The 22,826-nt window shown below is 36.6% G+C and overlaps 1 protein-coding gene across 1 annotated transcript; it reads left to right on the forward strand.

Annotated features, from left to right (window-relative positions):
- Positions 1-613: 613 nt before the first annotated feature.
- LOC114413258 (uncharacterized mitochondrial protein AtMg00810-like) lies at positions 614-1,109 on the forward strand. Its single transcript, XM_028377583.1, has 2 exons — positions 614-641; positions 748-1,109. The coding sequence occupies exons 1-2, from the start codon at positions 614-616 to the stop codon at positions 1,107-1,109; spliced, it is 390 nt and encodes a 129-aa protein (XP_028233384.1).
- The last annotated feature ends 21,717 nt before the right edge of the window (positions 1,110-22,826 follow it).

Consider the following 22,826-nt stretch of genomic DNA (forward strand, 5'->3'; position numbering starts at 1 on the left):
TTTGAACGTGAGAAACATAGGCCTACCCTATACAATGATTATTGTTCTATCTTCACATCAACAGATGTCAACAATCCTTTAGGTAGTCGCTATCCTTTATCTTCAATTCTCTCTTATTCAAAGCTTTCACCATGCTATCCTAGTTTTTTCATGTCTATGAATTCAATCATAGAACCAAAGTCATATAATGAGGCCTCCAAACATGATTGCTAGGTTAAAGCCATGAAAGAGGAAATTAATGCTCTAGAAGCAAACAATACATAGGTTATTACTGATCTCCCACCCAACAAATCTGCCATTGGTTGTCATTGGGTGTACAAGATTAAACATCGAGCAGATGGTAGTATAGAACAGTACAAAGCTCGTTTAGTGGCCAAGGGTTATACTCAATTATAAGGTTTAGATTACTTGGATACTTTTTCTCTAGTTGCAAAAATCACAATTGCTCATCTCTTACTTGCACTAACATCTATGCATAACTAGCATCTCAAACAATTGGATATCAATAACACCTTCTTACACGACAACCTTGATGAAGAGGTATATATATAACTCCTTATGGGTGTCTCACCTCCTAAACCATGCCTAGTTTGTCGTCTACAACGATCTCTTTATGGCCTCAAACAAGCCAGTCATCAATGGTATTCACGACTCTCTTCATTTTTGTTGTGACAACATTACACTAATCATCCTTTGATCATTCCCTATTCATAAAGTATAATGTTGCTTCTTGCATTGCACTTCTAGTTTATGTTGATGATATTGTGCTTACTGGAAATGATTCTTCTGAAATTTCTTCTATCACTCGCAAACTTAATACTACTTTCAAAATTAAGGATTTGGGAAACTTGAAGTTTTTCCTTGGTTTTGAAGTTTCTCATAGTTTTTCTAGCATTAATATTTGCCAACGTAAATATGCCCTTGAAATTCTCGTTGATTCTAGTATGTTGGGTTCTCAGCCCGTTAGCACCCCTATGGACTATAGTACTCATCTTCACCATGATCCAGGCACTCGTTTGTCTAATTCACTGGCTTCTTCTTACAAACGTCTTATTGGTAGATTGATATATTTGACTAACACCAGACCTGATGTTACACACACTGTGTAACATCTTAGTCAATTTGTAGGATAACCCACTTCTACTCATTAACAAGCAGCATCTCGTATTTTAATATACATTAAAACTGCCCTTAGTTCTGGTCTCTTTTTCCCAACCAACAACATTACTCAACTAAAGGCTTTCAATGATTCTGATTGGGTTGGATGTGTTGATACTCGTCACTCCATTACTAGCTTCTTAACTTATCTTGTTTCATCTCTCATTTTTTGGAGATCAAAGAAACAATTCACTTCATCTTCTCACCAACTTGGTGAGAACCAAAAATTCCTTCATGAGTTTCAACCAAAGCTACATAAGTTTTTGATTCTCCCAAACATTTTAATTGGACTCCATCTATATCCTTTCTATACAACTCAACTCCAATAACAATATAATTGACAGTTTTATACTTTGTCTTTTGATCCACAGATAAATTAGGATTTTGAAGATGATTGACTAAAGGCCTTCTCCAATCATGAGTTGTGAACACATCTATATTCAAAATTTCTACTTCTTATAATTATTTTTTTTATAGTTATCAAAGTTTAAAAATTTTGTTTACTCAATTTATAATTAGATGCAATTTGAGCAAAATCATTAGCTTCTTTATTTTGCTCTCAAAACACATGTTCAAATTTAGCTTCGTCAAATCTACTTAACAACATGGATGCATATGAAGAGTATTTGAACAAATTACTTTTGATGCACTTAAATTTATGATTCAATTAACTGATGAATAATTTAGAATCTCCTCTAATCAATACATGTTTTGTTCCTAGATTCAATATTTTTTCCAAACAAATTAGAAATGAATATTATGAGAAAATTCTCTTTACCTAATAATAACTGAAGTTGTTTCTTATTCTTTAGAGGGGAAGTCTCCAAAACTTATTCTGCCTTATTTTTATCTACATTGATTCCCTTTTGATGGATAATAAAAAGAATTCACCTGTAGAGACACCAAAAGCACATTTCAATGGATTTTTTTTTTCAATCTATGCTTTCTCATTCTTTTGAATGATAATCTTCAATGTTCTAGATGATTGTCTTTCGATTCAAATTTCACAACCACATCATCTATATATACTTGCATAAGTTTTTAAATCAAATCATGAAAAATAAGGTTTGTTGCTCTTTGATACGTTGCACCAAATTTTTTTAAACCAAATGGCATTACTATGCATTCATATGTTCCTAATCCCCCCATGCATCAAAAAGTAGTTTTAGATATATCATTTTCAACAATATATATTTGATTATATCATGAATAATCGTCTAATAAACTTAGAATCTCATTGCCTGTTGTTGAATCAACTAACATATCAACGATTTGCATAGGATATTCATCTTTAGGTGTTGCTCTTTGATACATTGCACCAACATTTCTTAAACCAAATGGCATTACTATCCATTCATATGTTCCTAATGCCCCCGTGCATCGAAAAACAATTTTGGATATGCCATTTTCAGCAATATATATTTGATTATAACCTAAATAACTGTCTAATAAACTAAGAATCTCATTGCCTATTGTTGAATCAACTAACATATCAGCAATTGACATAGGATATTCATCTTTAGGTGTTGCTCTTTGATCCATTGCACCAAGATTTGTTAAACCAAATGGCATTACTATTCATTTATTTGTTCCTAATGCCCCCGTGGATCAAAAAATAGTTTAAGATATATTATTTTCAACAATATATATTTGATTATATCCTGATTAACCGTCTAATAAACTTAGAATCTCATTGCTTGCTATTGAATCAACTAACATATCTGCGATTGGCATAGGATATTCATCTTTAGGTATTACTGCATTCAAATCCCTAAAATCTACACACACATGCATTTTCCCATTCTTTTTAATCACATGAACTATATTAGAAATCCAATTGACATACCTTGCAGTTTGAATGAAATTAGTCTTCAATAGACTTTCTATCTCTGCTTTTGATGTAGCTCCATTGGAGCACGTAGGCCTTGGATCTTCTTCATCAATGGAGTCCTTTGCTTCTTGAATTTTAATGGTGGCGAAGTGGAGAAGAAGGAGAGTTGACAGGAGACACCACTTCAAGGAGAAGATGAGTCAAGAAGAAGCTTACCACCATAGGAAGCCATGGATAAGAGCTTGAAGGTAGGAGAAGATGAGTGGAGGGAGAAAGAGAGAAGGAGCACGAAATTTTGTGCCTCAAAAGAGGTCTGAACTTTGAGGTCTGAACTTTCTTCCTTCTCCGTTGCACTGCCCTGATCTTCAAGAAGCGAAGGACTCTATTGATGAAGAAGATCCAAGGCCTACAAGCTCTAATGGAGCTACATCATGTGGTATCAAGAGCATCTTCATCTAGGTGATGTTCTTTTGCTTCCTCTATCTTTTTGTTCACTCAATTCACTTTAATTTCTTATTCTTCATCTTATTCTCCATGTAAGTCCTCCATTGTCTTGTGGTTTGGTTCTCTTTAGAGTAGATTAAAAAAAAATAAACCGATTAAATCTTAGATCTACACTTGTTCTTGCATTTTTATGGTTCAAATTTTATAGATATACTCTTGAATCATGTTTTTGTATTGATTTTAGGTTCTATCATTTTTTAGTCATAATCTTCTTATGGTGAAAGTTTAGATCTAAATTTTCTTCCAAAATATTGATTTGAAAAAAAATACAAAAATCTAAGTGTAAATCACTTAATCCATGTTGTCTTAGAGTCATGTTTAGTCATAATAATTGTCACATTATGTTCTAAGTTTGTGTTGAATTTTGATTTTGTTGATTGAATTCTAGTTACATTTGTTCATGTATTCTTCATTCTTAGCCTATCTTTTTAATTTTGAGTCTAATTCATGCATGTTATTTAGTTCATAACATGTTCTAAATCAATTCCTAGAAGTAGTCTTGTTTTTGAACTTTTTTTTGTTTTCTAAGATTCCTACATAATTCCTATGAAGAAGTTGAGTTGTGGTGCTGAGTTGTGGATAGATTTGTGAATCAAAATAAGTCTTAAGCTCTCTTGAATTGTGTTATTCAATATAATTGAGCATAAGAAAACACAAATTGTAACTATCCAAGCCTTAAGCAACATAAACACTACTCTTGATTTCTAGGTTGAAATCGCTGGTGCTGGCAACTTGAACATACCAACTTGTATAAATTACTGGGAATTGGTCACTACGAATTTTGAGCTGAAAGTTTTACTAAAGTTTCTAGACATCTGGACCAAAATTATAAGAAAAGAACCAAGTGATTTGGATAAAAGTAAAAAATACGAAAAATCACACAAGTTGGCAGAAAAATCAGTGTCCAGGAAAAAAAAGTGAAAGGGAAGTGTGCTTGTTGTTTTGACTCGAAATTTATTCTATAATTGGTGCCCATTTTATACCAATTTATTTCTTAAATTTCAATTGAAAATTAGTGTGAAAACAAGTGCCAAAACTAGAGGTTTCTTGAGTTTTTTTTATAGTTTTTCTACTATACTCTAAAGCCATTCTAGGTTTCTCTTTGAGTCCTAGCTTGCTTTTATGTGCTTGTCATTGCTTTAATTGTTGAATAATCTGTGGAAGCAATGTCTTCCAATATTATTGTGATGATGCCAAAGAATCAAGAGTTAAGAAAGTTCCAAAGAATCAGGAGTCAAAAAGCTTCAAGAATCAAGTTTCAAAGAATCAAGATTCAAGAATAATCAAGTTTCAAGAATCAAGATTCAAGAATAATCAAGATCAAGATTCAAGAATCAAGAGAAGACTCTATCAAGATAAGTACTAATTTTTTTTTCAAAACATTGAGTAGCACAAGAATTTTTCACAAAATCTTTTACCAAAGAGTTTTACTTTCTGGTAATCGATTACCAGTAGCCAGCATTGTTTTCAAAACTGATTTGCAAAGCTGTAATCAATTACCAAAATCATGTAATCGATTACCAATGTTTTAAAACTTTAGATTTCAAATTTCAAGAGTCACAACTAGTGATAAAATATTTTCAAATCATTTTAAACTTGTGTAATCGATTACTCAATAATTATAATTGATTACCAGTGTTTCTAAACGTTTTGATTTTCAAATTTAAACATGAAGAGTCACATCTTTTGATGTGTAATCGATTACACTATAATGGTAATCGATTATCAGTAACTGATTTCGAAAAATAAATTTCCAAAAGTCACAATTCTTAAAGTGACTTGTTTCTAAAGATTTTTTCAAAAGTCACAACTTTTTAAGTGACTAGTTTTCAAAAGAGTCACAATTTTTAAAAGGTGAATAATTTTAAAGAAATTGCCAAAGAGTCACAAACTTTAACTTGAGTCATCAAATGATTATAAATATGTGACCATGGCATGAATTTCAATAACGTATTTTATAGAACTTTCTGATTCATTTCTCTTCATCTTTCTAAAAAATTTTGTTTAATACTTTCTCTTTCAAGAAAAGTTCATTGACCAAAAACTTGTGCTATTCTTTTTCTTCATTCCTTCTCCCTCTTGCCAAAAGAATCGAAGGACTAATCGCCTGAGTTCGTTTGTGTCTCTCTTCTCCCTCTTCCAAGAGAATTCAAAGGACTAATCGCCTGAGAATTCTTTTGATTCTTCCTTTCCCCTTAAACAAAAGATTTCAAAGGACTAACCGCCTAAGATATCTTTTGCTTCCCCTTACAAAGATTCAAAGGACTAACCGCCTGAGAATCCTTTGTCCTAACACATTGGAGGGTACATCCTTTGTGGCACAAGTAGAGGGTACATCTACTTGGGTTGTTATACTGAGAACAAGAGAGGGTACATCTCTTGTGGATCAGTTCAAGTGGAGGGTACATCCACTTGGTTGTTCAAAGAGAACAAGGGAGGTACATCCCTTGTGGATCTTTGGCTTGTAAAGGATTTTACAAGGTTGAATGAAATCTCAAGAACCGTTGGTTGCTTGGGGACTGGATGTAGGCACGGATTGTGGCCGAACCAGTATAAATCTTGTGTTTGTCTTGTTCTTCCCTACACTCTTTAATTTCCGTTGTGTACTTTTAATTGCCGCTTTTACTTTTGGTTAAGTTATTGTTTCTATTTTTTACTTTCTTAACTTAGTAGTAAAAGCCTAATTGAATCTAGTAATATTAAGAAGGATAATTTTTAATTAGTCAAGACACATTAATAATTAATTCAATCCTCCTTCTTAATTATTCCGAGGCCACTTGATCCAACATAATCCTTGAAAATTTGTCTTGATAAAACTATATTGGTTTAGATTTCATTTAATTTTTTGGTCTTTGGTTATTGCTTGTCTCTTTGTTTCCTTGTTTTTGAGTTGCCATATAGGGAATTGCAAAGGATGATTGGTGCCATCCCTTTAAGAATTTGAGTCAAGAAGCAAGGGGTCAACCACCTTAAGAGCTATTGGACTAAGAAGCACTCCAAATTGGGTGAATCACCAAAGAGAGAACAACCACCAAAATTGAGGACCTTTTTGTAATTTTGTAATTGACAATTTACTGACCTTCATTGCTTTCAAATTTTGTAACAAGAAGGCCTTTCATGGGAAGTAAGTTGGGAGCCTCTAATAGGTCACCCTACTTCCATTTGTGTGTAATAATTTTAGGCAATTTTTCCTTAGGATAGTGAGTGTTTTGTTGGGAACCTTAAGTCATCCAAACACTGTTAGGAACCGCCTAGTTTACATTTCTTTCACTTTAATTTCTTGCTTACTTTCCTAGCTTATTTTCTTTATTAGTCACACCTAGCTTATCTTGTTATTGCATAATACTTTCATCTTGCCTATCACGCTTATCTTGAATTCTTTTGGAACCCTAGCTTTTACCTTTTTTTCAAACCCCCAACAAGAAAGAACCACAACTTAGGAACCAACATGCGTCATCATTCATCTAGTGTTAATGGCGAGGGTACTAGTCATAAGGACCCTTTATCTAGAATCTTAGATGAGCTGAGTTCCCTCAAGTTATGGAAAGAAAACAAAAAGGAAAAGAGAGCGTAGAAATAAATCAATATGAGAGAGAAAAATAAGAAAGGAAGAAAGAAGAAAAATAATGAAAGAAATAAAAATAGAAAAACATGCCTCCTATAGTAGTCATGACTCTTGTAAGAGTTTAAGTGAAGAACTTAGCGATTATTATAGAGGGCGTCATAGTTCACATACTAAACATCATTCCCAAAGAAAAGAAAAGGATAGAAGGCCTCAAGTGGTTAACATTAGCCTCCCATATTTCCATGGAAAAGATAATGTTGAGGCCTACTTAGATTGGGAAATGAAGGTTGAACAACTCTTTTCATGCCATCATATTAGTGAAGAGAGAAAAGTTCCATTGTCTACCCTTACCTTTCAAGGGTATGCCCTCTATTGGTGGACTTCCCTTGTTAGGGAACGAAGGATTCATGGGGATCCTCTAGTAGAGTATTGGATGATCTTAAGAGTGCCCTTAGGAAGAGGCACATTCCCTCCTACTATGAAATGGAGCTTATGGACAAGCTCCAAAGGCTTAGACAAGGGAGTATGAGTGTTGAAGAATATAGACAACAAATGGAACTACTCCTTTTAAGAGCTGGACTTAGGGAGGAGGAAAGAACAAGCATAGCTAGGTTCCTTAGTGGGCTTAATATGGAAGTGAGGGATAAGGTTGAACTCCTTCCATATAGGGACCTAGATGTGCTAGTCCAACTTTGTATAAGAGTGGAGCAACAACTTAAAAGAAAGCCTTCTTCAAAATCTTACGGCTTTCACTCTTATTCAAGGAAACACCAAGCCCAAGGAATTTTGGGGGCTGCACCTTCAAAACCCAAGGAAGATAAGGGTAAGACCATAGAGAAATCCACCCTTAAGACTAGTTCCCAAGAAAGGACTAGCAACATTAAATGCTTTAAATGTCTTGGGAGAGGTCACATTGCCTCTCAATGCCCCAAAAAGAAAACCATGATTATGAGGGGTGGAGACATTTATAGTATTCAAAAGGAGATTACTTCTTCCCCTTCCTCCAGTGGAAGTAAAGATGAAGTAAGGGGTGAAGAGTCTAGTGAGGAAGTCTACCCCCGTGAAGAAGGTGACCTCCTAATGGTTAGAAGGCTCCTTGGAGGTCAATCTTGCGATCTATCTCAATCCCAAAGAGAGAAAATCTTTCATACAAGATGCAAAATTTTAGATAAAACTTGTTCTCTCATTGTGGATAGTGGATCTGTTGCAATTGTTGTAGCACAAGATTAGTTTCCAAGTTGAACCTCACTATTATTCCCCACCCAAAACCTTATAAACTTCAATGGCTCAATGAGCAAGGGGAAATGATAGTTAACCAACAAATGAAGGTACCTTTCTCCATTGGGACATATAAGGATGAAGTTAATTTTGATATAGTTCCCGTGGAGGTAGGGCATATTCTTTTAGGAAGGCCATGGAAATTTGATAGGAAGATCATTTACAATGGCCTAACTAATGAGATTACCCTCACCCATCTTGGCACTAAATTTGTGTTGCATCCTCAAACACCTTCACGGGTGGCCAAAGATCAACTAACTATGAAAGATAAAAGGGATGAGGAAGAAAAACTAGAAAACCAAAAGAAAAAGAAGGATAGTAAGGCCTTGTCTTCAAAGGCCAAGGGGAAGGAAAAAGAGGAAAATGATTCCTCCAAGAAGATTGTTAAGAAGGAAAATCATTTTGCAACAAAATGTGATATCAAAGGAGCACTCCTTCTTAAACAATATTTCTACCTTCTTCTATCAAGGGAAACATCCCTTAGCACCGCCATACCTCTTGAGCTTGAGGTTATTCCTCAAGTAAAGGAGTTGTCTGATGAGGGTTTGGTTCGTAAGAGCTTAAATCCTTGTGCTTGGTTGGTGCTCAAAATAGGTATTATGAGGCACCAAATCCCTATGATAGGTGGTATGATGAATGTGCTGACTGGTGCAATCCTCTTTTGTAAAATCACTCACTCATCCAACATCTTCATGATTTGTGTACATAGAGACTCATTAGGTAGGTTTGTTCTTATTTTTTGTTTCAATACAAACCTAGGTGCTCATATGGGACACCTTAGGTTTGTTGTAATTTTTTGTAGGAATAATCAACATGAAAATAAAGAAAAGGTATATTTTATTCCATTACTTTCCTTAACTTTTTAAATAGTGATCAAGGGCTTCCCATGGACCCTAAGAGAATAAAGGTCATTCCTAAGTGGTTCACTCCATCAAGTATAAGGGAAATTTGGGGTTTCAATGACTTAACAAACTTTTACAAAAGGTTTGTCCCATATTTTTCTATACTTGTAGCACCAATCACTGAGTTGGTGAAGAACTATGTTCTCTCATGGGAAGATGGCCAGGAAAGGAGTTTTTTGTCCTTACCCTACTTTAACATACCCAACATCACTAATACATATGTTTTTTTTTACAAGTGTTGAGGAAAGAATCCCTTAGTTTCAAGAACCTCTGGATTTGAGGTCAAATCCTTTTCAAGGGGGAGGGAATCATGCAATCCTACCCCAAAGGGCATTGGATAGAAGACTCCAAGAAGATTGGGCCAGAGATGCAAGAAAAGGCCCTAGGGTTCTCATGATCCTTAGGGTAGATTTTGGGCCCATGGGCTAAGTATGAGCCCACTTATCTTTGTACATATTAGATTAAAGTTTCATTATTTTTGGGCCTTATATTTAGGGCTCCATAATGTAGGTAGGGTACCCTAGAAATGTAGAGTTTTTCAACCCTTGTATTTTAGGGCACCTAGAGTAGTTTTTGTAGGGGTATTTTTATAATTTCACATGCATTAAGTGAATATTTGATGTGTGTGTTGGAAAATAAATTTAATTGAATTGGGAGAAGCCCAATCCAATTAAATTTTAGAGGAGTAGGTGGGCATTTGCTTGCTACACCTCATTACTGTGGCGTCCCCAAAATAATGACTGGTTTATTAGTAATGATTTAAATAACAAGACGTGGGATTTTTTTTTTTTTCTGTTTCTTTCTCTATTTCACAGTAATTAAGTTCAGAAGGAAAATCATCGCCATGGAGTCCTGAATGACCAGTTCACAACTCTATTCGGAGTCATTTCTTTCTGATCACGCATAACCTCTAAAATATTTTGCTTTTTCAAAGGAAAGGTATGCCAGCCATTACTTTAGGTCGTCACGTGAAAACAATAAAATAAAATATGGTCGGTAAACTCCTTTGCAAATAAAGTTTGCTAATGCTTTCTCTTCAAATAACAAGATTAAACATAAGTGCATTCATCATTTAAAGCTGTCCAAAATATGGGAGTTTTGCAAAATACATAGTGTCATCCAGAGCAAAGGTGTCCACTGTGGCGGCTTCAGCCGCATATATACAATCATCAAATTCCTATACAATAGGTCTACCCATACAAAAACAAAAGAGTAAACCTAACAGTCAGTACTAGATACACCCACCCTCAAAAAGTATATAAAACTAGTCTAAGGAACTGTCTGCTATGATGAGGAGCCTCCACTAGTCGCTATCCCTCCAGGACCGCTCTCCTCCGTCGAGTCTGCCTCAGATGCCGACATGACGTCCTCGGGAGAATCCACTTCACGGAGTGGGTTCTCATCATCCTCTAGAAAGTCAAGAGCATCCACAGTAGGCTCAGGAGGTAGCTCCTCTGGGTCTTCCTCAGGGTCTTCCTCAGATGACGTCACCTTGATCACTTGGACTGGCTCCACTAGACGATATGGTGTTGGCGTGGGTAATATCCACTCCATAGTGCGCTGAAGCGTGCGCGTGGGTTCCTCTGGATGCACCAATGAAGTAGCCATGAATCGAATCGTGCCCCGAAATCGGCACCTCGCATTGCCTTCGAGGGTCTCCCAAGCTCCCTCTAGGCACTCCATCTCCACTCGATCATGGATTACTTGCGCCGCCATCACGATCTACAAGAAATAAAAGAAAGGGGTAGACTCTTTCACGAGAGATCTAACTACGGTAGCAACCCAATGCGTCTCATAACCACTACATGCAATTAAAAGGTGTACCTCAAGGCTTTTCATCTCTGGTAATCGATTACACAGCCTTGGTAATCGATTACCAGAGGCCAAACACGAATTACACAGCTTCAGAACATGAAAACCTGTAAAATGCACTGTGTAATCGATTACACATAACTGGTAATCGATTACCAGTGGCTTGTTACTCTGTGTAATCGATTACACAGCCTGGTACCACTCTGACGTCCCCGAGGTCTCCTGACCCCCGCGACATATCTCCAGGTACCACTCTGTGGTCAACGAATAAAAGTAGGAAGTCTCACCCTTCCACACTTCCTCATTTCAAGCTTGTAGGATTATGGGGTACCCATCACATGTGCTACTAGATGGCGGTCGGGCGATGGTGCAAAACAATTCTCCACATCCACAAATCACGCATAAACCCACCATCCCCTGTTGCCCACCTCAACTGAGCTCACGTACTCCCACGTAGCCCTTATCCTCGTTCCTCTCAACGCCGGGTCCCCATCAATCCTCCCAAGCTTCCACAACATCCAAGTAATTCAACATCCAAGCATCATGAACTAACACAGCCAAGAAAACCGGGCAGAGGTAGAAAACTCTGCCCAACATCACAGCTTTTCACACTCAAATACCCCAGTAATATTCTCTTCGTTCCAATTTGTTAACCGTTGGATCGACTCGAAAATTTTACTGGAAGTCTCTAGCACATAAAACTACCTTATGACCGTTGGGATCTGCTAGAAAACGTCCAAAACCCAATCTGTACTACTCTTTCCACAACCAGCAAATACACAACACTTTCTGCACAAAGCCAAAATTCTGCTGCACCTATTTGACAGCAAAATTCTGCATAAAGTGCAGATTTTCGAAATCACACTTTCCCTCATCCAATTTTGCCCAAATTGAATCCTACAAGTCCCAAATCATGTATCAATCATGTCTAAACCAAGGACAAGCTTCAGACCAAAGCAATTTAAAATCTAGGTATCTAAAACCCCTCAATTTAGTGGATTTTCAAGGTTTGAGAAGTGAAAATGAGAATGGGGTAAATTTGGAGCAAACTCTCACCTCAAACAAGTCTATATCATCAATCTAAACTTGCTCAAACTGGTTTTTATGACAAAAATTCTACCGAATCAAAATTTGACTCCTCAACACCCAATTTTACCCTAGAAATGGCTCTTGCCTTCACTTTGGTCATTTGTTTTTCTCTCTTGCACAACCCAAGCTTTCTCATAAGTCCTAAATGAAATTTCAACTAGGATTAACTCCCTTTAACCTCCAAAAACCACTAAGTCCAGATTTGGCCTTCCAACTCTCAAAGCATCACTCTTTTTCCACTCATAACACTACATTCTCACTTTCTAACCCTAGGTTAACTCTACCCTTCATCCCTAGCAGTTTTCCATCAACAATTTCAGCACATAAACATCACAAGCATCATCATAAAAACCCTAAAACTGAATGGGTAAGCTTGACTCACACCAAACATGGCAAGTTCAACACACTTTCAACAAATCTCTTCACAAATAACTATCACAAAGCATAAACCAAGTAAAACTACCCATCATATCTCCCAAAGCCCCATACCCATGAAAATTTAGGTGAGAAGAAGTCTACCCAAACCTGAGATTTCGAAGTCCCACACGTAGAGATGCACTTCACGACTCCGAAAATGCCTTCCTTTCGCGATTTGGAGCAGAAATGGTGACCAAAGGTTGGAGCTTTGTTGGGCAACAATGGTGGGTGAGAAAAGAAGGAGAAAGCTACGTGAGAGAGGGGAGAAAAGCTTCTGAAATTTTTCTGCTGAGTGAGTGAAGGGAGAGAGTTGCTTTTTGGTTTAAAAAGGCTTTTCTCTTTCCTATTATTTTATTTTCTAAAGCACTTGCCACTTGTCCCAGTTTGAGTGGAACAAAAAGGGCCCACCTTTTTCTCTTGATGTGACTCATGCACAGCCACAAGAAGAAGAGAAAAATCTGACCTTTGAAACGCTAAAATCCTGCCTCGGTTTGCGTGCCATTTCTCTGGTTCCAGTCCCTCGCGTTTCTCTGCACCCGTCGGGGCCAGTTTTCGAAAGTAAGCAATATATATATCAAAACGCTCAGAATGAAACCCCGAGCATGGTTCAGAGGTTGGTTTTGTTAAATTTTAAGTTGCACGCAAAGCGATGATTTTTTTAGACTAATTAATTGAGAATTAACCTATAACCATCCAGTTATGGATTTCTCTGCGTTAATTAGCCTAACCTGCGTATCTTTCCCCCAAAATACCTACTTCTACCAGGAATATATATATATATATATATATATATATATATATATATATACATACACTGAATAATACTTATATATATATAGTCATTCAAAATGCACCATTTACAAAAATTCCGGGTAGAAATTTCCAGGATGTCACAATTGCCACATCATATAGTCACACTTTGTGCATGTACTTCATGCTTTACATGCCTCATGACACCTAAGTACACTTAGTGGAGAATCTTGGACTTGATCTTGGATTAGTGGGCTGAACCATAGCTAAAATTCACTCATCATAATTAGTGAAATTTTGGCTCCACAAATTCAATTTCAAATTCAAGTGAAATTTGAATAGAATATTCAAATTTCCCTCCAATTTTGTGTGACACTTAGGCTATAAATAGTGGCCATATGTGTGCATTTTTTTTTAACTTTGATCATTTGAGAATTACACTTCAAAGTTTAGACCTCATTTGAGCCACAAAAATTCATGCCCCTGCTCTCCCTTTCCCTCTACTCATCTTCTCCTACCTTCAAGCTCTTATCCATCACTTCCTATGGTTATGAGCTTCTTCTTGACTCATCTTCTCCTTGAAGTGGCGTATCCAATCATCTTTCTTCATTCTCCATTCCTCTGCGATGATCTTCAAGAAGCAAAGGACTCCATTGATGAAGAAGATCCAAGGCCTAGAAGCTCCACATGGAGCTACATCATGTGGTATCAAAGCCAAAATGTCACTAATTATGATTAGTGAATTTTAGCTATGGTTTAGCCCACTAATCCAAGATCAAGTCGAAGATTCTCCAATAAGTGTGCTTAGGTGTCATGAGGCATGTAAAGCATGAAGGACATGCACAAAGTGTGACTATATGATGTGGCAATGGGGTGTAGCAAGCAAATGCTCACCTCCCCCTCTAAAATTTAATTGGATTGGGTTTCTCCCAATTCAGTTAAATTTATTTTCTAACACATGTTGGATCAAGTGGACTCAGAATAATTAAGAAGGCGGGGGTTGAATTAATTATTAATGTGCCTTGACTAATTAAAATTTATCCTTCTTAATGTTACTGGATTCAATTAGGCTTTTACTACTAAGTTAAGAAAGTAAAGAACAATAACTTAACCAAAAGTAAAGTGATAATAAAAAGTACACAGCGGAAAAGTAAAGAGTGTAGGGAAGAAGAAGACAAACACAAGATTTATACTGGTTCGGCCACAACCCGTGCCTACGTCCAGTCCCCAAGCAACAACCGGTTCTTGAGATTTCCAATAACCTTGTAAAATTTTTTACAAGCAAAGATCCACAAGGGATGTACCATCTCATGTTCTCTTTGAATAACCAAGTGGATGTATGCTCCATTTGAACTGATCCATAAGAGATGTACCTTCTCTTGTTCTCAGTATAACAACCCAAGTAGATGTACGCTCTACTTGTACCACAAAGGATGTACACTCCAATGTGTTAAGAAAAAGAATTCTTAGGCGGTTAGTCCCTTGAATCTTTGTAAGGGGAAACAAAAGATATCTCAGGCGGTTAGTCCTTTGAAATCTTTTGTTTAAAGGGAAAGGGAAAAAAATATCTCAGGCGGTTAGTCCTTTGAAATCTTTTGTTTAAAGGGAAAGGGAAAAAGATATCTCAGGCGGTTAGTCCTTTGAAATCTTTTGTAAGAAACAGAAGATATCTCAGGCGGTTAGTCCTTTGAAATCTTTTTGTCAAGAGGGAGAAGGGAAGAAACAAAAGAATTCTCAAGCGGTTAGTCCTTTGAATCTTTTGACAAGAGAGAAGGAATGAAGAAGAAGAATAGCACAAGTTTTTGGCCAATGAACTTTTCTTAACAAAGAAAGTATTGAACAAAAACTCTTAGAAAGATGAATGAATGAATGAAAGAAATGTGTTATGCATCAAAGTAATCAATATTTGAAATTTGTGCCATGGTCACATATTTATAATCATTTGATGACTCAATTTAAAGTTTGTGACTCTTGGAAATTTCTTTATAACTAGTCACTTTAAGAGTTGTGACTTTTGTGAAAACTAGTCACTTAAAAAGTTGTGACTTTTGAAAAAATCTTCAGAAACAAGTCACCTTAAGAATTGTGACTTTTGGTAATTTATTTTTCAAAACAAGTCACTAGTAATCGATTACACTATGATGGTAATCGATTACAAGTATTGTGTAATCGAAAACGTTTAGAAACGTTTAGAAACACTGGTAATCGATTTGAAATGATTAGAAACGTTTAGAAACACTGGTAATCGATTAGAAACACTGGTAATCGATTACAAGTATTGTGTAATCGATTACACAAGTTTGAAATGATTTGAAAATGTTTTATCACAAGTTGCGACTCTTGAAATTTGAAATCTAACGTTTTAAAACATTGGTAATCGATTACATGAGTATGGTAATCGATTACAACTTTGTAAATCAGTTTGAAAATAATGTTGGCTACTGGTAATCGATTACTGCCTTCTGGTAATCGATTATCAGGGAGTAAAACTCTTTGGTAAAAATTTTCTTTTGAACAAAATTGTGCTATTCAATAGTTTTTGAAAAACTCTTTTAATACTTATCTTGATTGAGTCTTCTCTTGATTCTTGAATCTTGAGTCTTGATTCTTTACTTGAATCTTGATTCTTGAATCTTGGATCTTGATCTTGATTATTCTTGAATCTTGAATCTTGATCTTGATTCTTGAAACTTTCTTGACTCTTGATTTTGTGGAACTTGCTTGACTCTTGATTCTTTGGCACCATCAAAATAATCTTGGAAGACATTGCTTCCACAACACACACATCAAATATTCACTTAATGCATGTGAAATTATAAAACTACCCCTAATACAAAAACTAGCCTAGGTGCCCTAAAATACAAGGGCTAAAAAATCCTACATTTCAAGGGTACCCTACCTACATTATGGAGCCCTAAATACAAGGCCTAAAAATAATGAAATCCTAATCTAATATGTACAAAAAAGAGTGGGAGTCAATTTCTTCAGTCCCTAAAAATAATGAAATCCTAATCTAATATGTACAATGAAATCATAATCACATGAAAAACAATCCTTAACCTCACGTAACAGAGAAATTATGTTTTCTCGAAGCCTAACATCTAGCAGTTTACTAACATATGTAAGCTTTCAATTTCTTCAGTCCCCATGTTAATTTTTTCCATAGGATCTTGGGATTCCATCATTTGTAATCTTGAGGACATTGGTTTCTCAAAGCCTAAAGGCAAATTGTCACAAATATAGTCTAACTTTAATTCCTCACCTTTTCAATCGAAAACATCTTCTTTTGATTTTTCTTTATCATCCAACACTTCCTTTTTTTTCCTTCCATGGCTTCGGTATCCATCTTTTTCATTTCTTCGATGTCATCAACATCCATCTTGTCATACCCTAATTTCGTTTGGGGACGATCATTTGCCAACTGAATTAAGCTGCTTAACACTAATTGTCGTGCAATCCATAGGGTTTTGTGACGTTTCGAAAGGAAATGTGCAAAATATTCAAAAGAAGGGCAAACTTTTCACTTTTGGGACACTTTTCAGCCCCTGGGCCCACTAGGAAGCTTAGGGATGAAGTAACTAGCTCGCCTGGGTGAGCTAGGTTACTTTTGGAGGAAGCAAGCAGCTCCCCTGGGTGAGCTACTATGCAACCTCCACCCCTCATTTCCTATAAGTAGGCATGCGGGGGGGGGGGGGGGGGTGAAGGAAGGGTCCAACATCTAAAATCAACAAGATTTGAGTGAAATTAGTGAGAAGAAGGAGAAAGAAGAAGAAAAATCAAGGCCGAGGAACTTCCGTAACGCTTCCGTGATCGATTTCGTAATAGTTCTTCATCGTTCTTCGTCCGTTCTTCATCGTTATTCGTTCTTCGACCGGTTAGTTTCTATTTTTGAAGCTTTGAATTCATTCTATGCACCCTTAGGGGTCCATCCTTGCTTTACATATCTTCATCTTCATTCTTCTACCAGCAGTGATCTTTTTCTTTGTTTAAAGCGAGTTTCGACCGATCGTTTAAGCCGTAATCTCACTAAATCACTGTAAAAATAAATTTCAACCGATCGTTTGTGTTGTAGTCTCGTTTAATCACCATTAAAATAAAATTCAACTGGTTGTTTGTGCTGTAACCTCGGTTAATCATTGGAAAAATAAGTTTCAACCGATCATTTACTTTGCAAGTCCTCTTTTAATGAGTTGGAAAATAACCAAGTGAAACAAAAGCTAAAATAAACTCATAATCAAGCTTTTTGTCCACAAGAAAATCACTTGAAATCCGTTCAAAGGTTCAATGCCTAACGGTCCTTTTTCTTACTTTTATCGGTTAAAACGAACCATTTTAAAGTCTAAATCAACACTTCGCATAACTTTCTTGCTTTGAAAGAACTACGTAGGTCTGAGTTCCTCATCGTAATTGAGGATATGTACGAGCAAGATCCCCGCTCTTGTCGACCCCAAAAAGATAAAAACATAAAGGGAAAATAAATAAAGATTGAAGTCATGATTTTGCGCATTTGTCGTCCCTTGTGACGGACGCGTGGGGTGCTAATACCTTCCCCGCACATAGACAACTCCCAAACCTTTGTTCCTAAAATTTGTAGACCCACTTTTGTTTTTTTTCTAACGTTTTCCTCAAATAAACGTTGGTGGCGACTCCGCTCATTTTCCTTCCTCGGAAGACGCACCCGTTAGCCTCGCATCGCCCTCCCGCCGAAGGGTAGGTTGCGATAGTTGGCGACTCCACTGGGGACTTTTTTAGAGAGTTAGGCCATTTGATCTGTGTGCATGCTTTATCATGACTTCTCTTTTGTTTGTTTCCCTTTCTCTCTCTTATGTTCTTATATGCATATAACTCTTTTAATGCTTTCTGTGTAGTTGTTTATTTTAATGAATGTATTGATAAATATTTGTTCATTTAATGCATACACAACACCTACACTTTTGGCACACACGGTGAGCTATTAAGGGCCTTATACCCGGGTCCATGGGAACATAGGAAGTGGAGGCGAATATGTGGCCATGCTATGTCTCTGACTCGCTTGATGATAGTGAAACCTCATCTAGAGTTTTTCTCTTTGATGATATGTTGTCGCTGGTAGTTCCTATTGCCACAATGTTTGATATCAAAGGGCATGATATCTCTAGAAACCTTTGAAAGCTAGGTGCAACCACCTTGGGAATTATCACTAAATAGCGAGCTTTTAGTTCCCCCCCATTAGGTTCCTGAAATAGGGGCATGGAGCAAACATGCTACGTGATATTGCCATGCATATCTTTATAAATGTCATGTTTGTGTGCGTCTCTCCTATGCTTGTTGTGTTGTTTGATGGCATTACCATGCTTGTTTTTCTAGAATGTTTCTTTTCGTACTATCGACTACGTGCCCTCACGCATGTGTACCCATATTGTGTCATCACTCATTTATTGCATTTGTTTCATCATTTTGTCAAAGGAAGTTAGAAGGTCCACATCACCTTCTTAAATTCATGCATGGGGCACCATGGTAATGACTGTAAATGAACCATGATGCTCAATGCCTTGCAAATAAGAAGAGATGATCGCTTGGGGTCTTGTGTCTGCAAAATGCATTTGTGTCATGCATAGCATAAGCATTCCTTCATGCATTCATCATATTTCCTCCATGATAGGGTGTCGAAGTATTGATCAAACAAAATTTTTCATTCTAGCAAACATGGGATCGAATCAAGCACCCATGCTTAAGAAAAGGTTCTATCATGTCAAAATTAAAAGCCTAGAGGTTGCAGTTTGCAAGAATTGGGGAAATTGATGGATTAACTCCAACGTCAAGCTTTCCGCAAAACATATGGAAAGATCTGGGATCTAGCCTTGATAGAAGTCTCTGTTGAAGCCATTGCGTCCCTCACTCAGTATTACGATCAATCGCTAAGATGCTTCACGTTTGGGGACTTTCATCTAGTACCAACCATAGAAGAGTTTGAAGAGATATTGGGATGTATGCTAAGAGGAAGAAAGCCATATCTTTTCTTTGGGTTCTATCCCTCCATGGCGGGAATAGCCAAGTTAGTCAAAATCTCGACGCAAGAATTGGACCGAGTAAAGAAAAATAGAAATGGGGTAGTCGAAATACCGAGGAAGCACTTGGAGGAGAAAGCGAAGGCTTTGGCAGATCAAGGTGAATGGGCTTCGTTCTTTGATGCCTTGGCACTATTGGTATTTGCAGTCATCCTCTTTCCAAATGTGGATGGGCTGGTGGATCTAGCGGCAATCGACGCCTTCCTTGCTTATCACATAGCAAAGAAAGTCCGGTCTTTGCTGTTTTGGCCGATGCCTATGACACATTTGACCAAAGGTGCGAGAAGAAAGGTGCACGAATTGTCTGTTGCACACCCGCTCTTTTAGTATTGCTGGTCTCACACCTCTTTTGGCATGAAAGTAGACCCGTTTGTCCCCTGCAAGGTCATCGCATGTGCGCCGAGAAAGGGAAGGCAAATTCGGAGCAGCTCTTTGCTTGTATGGTAGGGGCATCCGTTAATTGGTTCACCCGATGGAAGGAAGGAAGAGTCAGGGTTTTGTCCTCATGTGAGGGGTTTTCCAACGTCCCCTTGATGGGAATGAGGGGTTATATTAATTATAATCTCATTCTTGATGCAATCCTACCCCCCAAGGGCATTGGATAGAAGACTCCAACAAGATTGGGCCAAAGATCAAGAGAAGGCCCTAGGATTCTCATGAGCCTTAGGGTAGATTTCTGAGCCCATGGACCAAGGTTGGGTCCAATTATCTTTGTACATATTAGACTAGGATGTCATTATATTTGGTCCTTGTATTTAGGGCTCCATATTGTAGGTAGGGTACCCTAGAAATATAGGATTTTTCAGCCCTTGTATTTTAGGGCACCTGGACTAGTTTTTGTATTAGGGGTAGTTTTGTAATTTCATATGCACTAAGTAAATATTTGATGTGTGTTGGGAAATAAATTTAATTGAATTGGTAGAAGCCCAGTCCAATTAAATTTTAGAGGGGGAGGTGAGCATTTGCTTACTACACCCCATTGCCACATCATATAGTCACACTTTGTGCATGTCCTTCATGCTTTACATGCCTCATGACACCTAAGCACACTTAGTGGAGAATCTTGGAATTGATCTTGAATTAGTGGGCTGAACCATAACTAAATTTCACTAATCATAATTAGTGAAATTTTGGCTCCAAAGTTTGGCTCCACAAATTCAATTTCAAATTCAAGTGAAATTTGAATTGAAATTCAAATTTCCCTCCAATTTTGTGTGACACTTAGGCTATAAATAGAGGTCATGTGTGTGCATTTTTTTAACTTTGATCATTTGAATATTAACTTAAGATTTCAGAGCTCTTTTAGAGAAAAAAACTTCGTGCTCTTCTCTCCCTCTCCCTTCATTCATCTCCTTCTTCCTCCAAGCTCTTATCCATGGCCTCTTATGGTGGTGAGCTTCTTCTAGACTCATCTTCTCCTTGAAGTGGCATCTCCTCTCTCTCTTCCTTCTCCATTCCGCTGCCATTCATCTTCCAAGAAGCAAAGGAATCCATTGATGAAGAAGATCCTAGGCCTACAAGCTCCAATGGAGCTTACATCATGTGGTATGAAGAGCATCTTCATCTAGGTGATGTTCTTTTGCTTCCTCTATCTTTTTGTTCGGTGAATTCTCTTTAATTCCTTGTTCTTCATCTTATTCTCCATGTATATCCTCCATTGTCTTACATTTCTATGGTTCAAATTTTGTAGATCTACTCTTGAATCTTGTTTTTGTGTTGATTCTAGGTTCTATCAATTTTCATTCATAATATTCTTGTGCTGAACCTTTAGATCTAAATTTTGTTCCAAAATATTGATTAGAAAAAAAAACACAAAAATCTAAGTGTAAATCACTTAATCCATGTTGTCTTAGAGTCATGTTTAGTCATAGTAATTGTCACATTATGTTCTAAGTTTGTGTTGAATTTTATTTTGTTGATTGAATTCTAGATACATTTGTTCATGTATTCTTGTCATTCTTAACCTATCTTTTGAAATTTTGAGTCTAATTCATGCATGTTATTTAGTTCATAACATGTTCTAAATCAATTCCTAGAAGTAGTCTTGTTCTTGAACTTTTTTTTGCTTTCTAAGTTTCCTACTTGATGCCTATGATGAAGTTGAGTTGTGGTGCTGAGTTGTGGCTGGATTTGTGAATAAAATAAGTATTAAGCTCTCTTGAATTGTATTATTCAAGATAATTGAGCATAAGCAAACACAAATTGTAACTATCCAAGCCTTAAGCAACATAAACACTACTCTTGATTTCTAGGTTGAAATCGCTGGTGCTGGCAGCTTGAACATACAAAATTGTATAAATTACTGGGAATTGGTCACTACGATGTTTGAGCTGAAATTTTTACAAAATTTTCTAGACATCTGGAAAAAAATTATAAAAAAAGAACCAAACGATTTAGATTAAAGGAAAAAATAAGAAAAATCACACAAGTTGGCAGAAAAATCAGTGTCCAGGAAAAAAAAAGTGAAACGGAAGTGTGCTTGTTGTTTTGGCTCAAAAATTTGTTCTATAATTGGTGCCAATTTTATACCAATCCTAGTTCTGAAATTTAAATTGAAAATTATTGTGAAAACAAGTGCAAAAACTAGAGGTTTCTTGAGTCTTTTTTTTTTTTAGTTTTTCTACTCTACTCTAGAGCCATTTTAGGTTTCTCTTTGAGTCCTAGCTTGCTTTTTTGTGCTTTTCATTGCTTTAATTGTTGAATAATCCTTGAAAATTTGTCTTGTTAAAACTCTATTGGTTTAGCTTTCATTTCATTTTTTTTTGTCTTTGGTTATTGCTTGTCTCTTTGTTTCCTTGATTGTGAGTTGCCATATAGGGAATTGGAAAGGAGGATTGGTGCCATATCTTGAAGAATTTGAGTCAAGAAGAAAGGGGCCAACCACCTTAAGAGCTATTGGATTAAGAAGCACTCCAAATTGAGTGAAACACTAAAGAGAGAATAGCCACCACAATTGAGGACCTTTTTTTTTCTTTGTAATTTTGTAATTGGCAATTTGCTTTGCTTTCAAATTTTGTAACAAAAAGGCCTTTCATTGGAAGTAAGTTGGGAGTCTCCGCTAGGTCACCCTACTTCCATTTGTGTGTAATAATTTTAGGCAATTTTCCATTAGGATAGTGAGTGTTTTGTTGGGAACCTTAAATGAGGTCATCCAAACACTCTTAGGATCCGCCTAGTTTACATTTCTTGCACTTTAATTTCTTGCTTACTTTCATAGCTTATTTCTTTTACCCTCCATTGTCAAACCGCCTAGATAGCTTACCTTTTACCAATTAGTTTTTACCTTATCTTTCACACCTCTTTTAGTGTTTATTTTGGCTAGTTTCAACCACAGTTTCTTTTACCTTTTCTTTTCAAACCCCCAACAAGAAAGAACCATAACTTAGGAACCAACATGAGTCTTCATTCTTCATCTAGTGTTAATGGTGAGGGTTCTACTCCTAAGGAACCCTTATATAAGATATTAGATGAGT

Source organism: Glycine soja, chromosome 1 (assembly GCF_004193775.1).
Source record: "Glycine soja cultivar W05 chromosome 1, ASM419377v2, whole genome shotgun sequence".
Lineage (NCBI taxonomy): Eukaryota > Viridiplantae > Streptophyta > Magnoliopsida > Fabales > Fabaceae > Glycine > Glycine soja.

Bases quoted from the DNA above. Each gene is read 5' to 3' on its own strand.
- LOC114413258 (XM_028377583.1), top strand. From the start codon at position 614: ATGGCCTCAAACAAGCCAGTCATCAATG. The intron at 642-747 runs GTATTCACGACT...TTGCACTTCTAG, and splicing joins AAACAAGCCAGTCATCAATG to TTTATGTTGATGATATTGTG.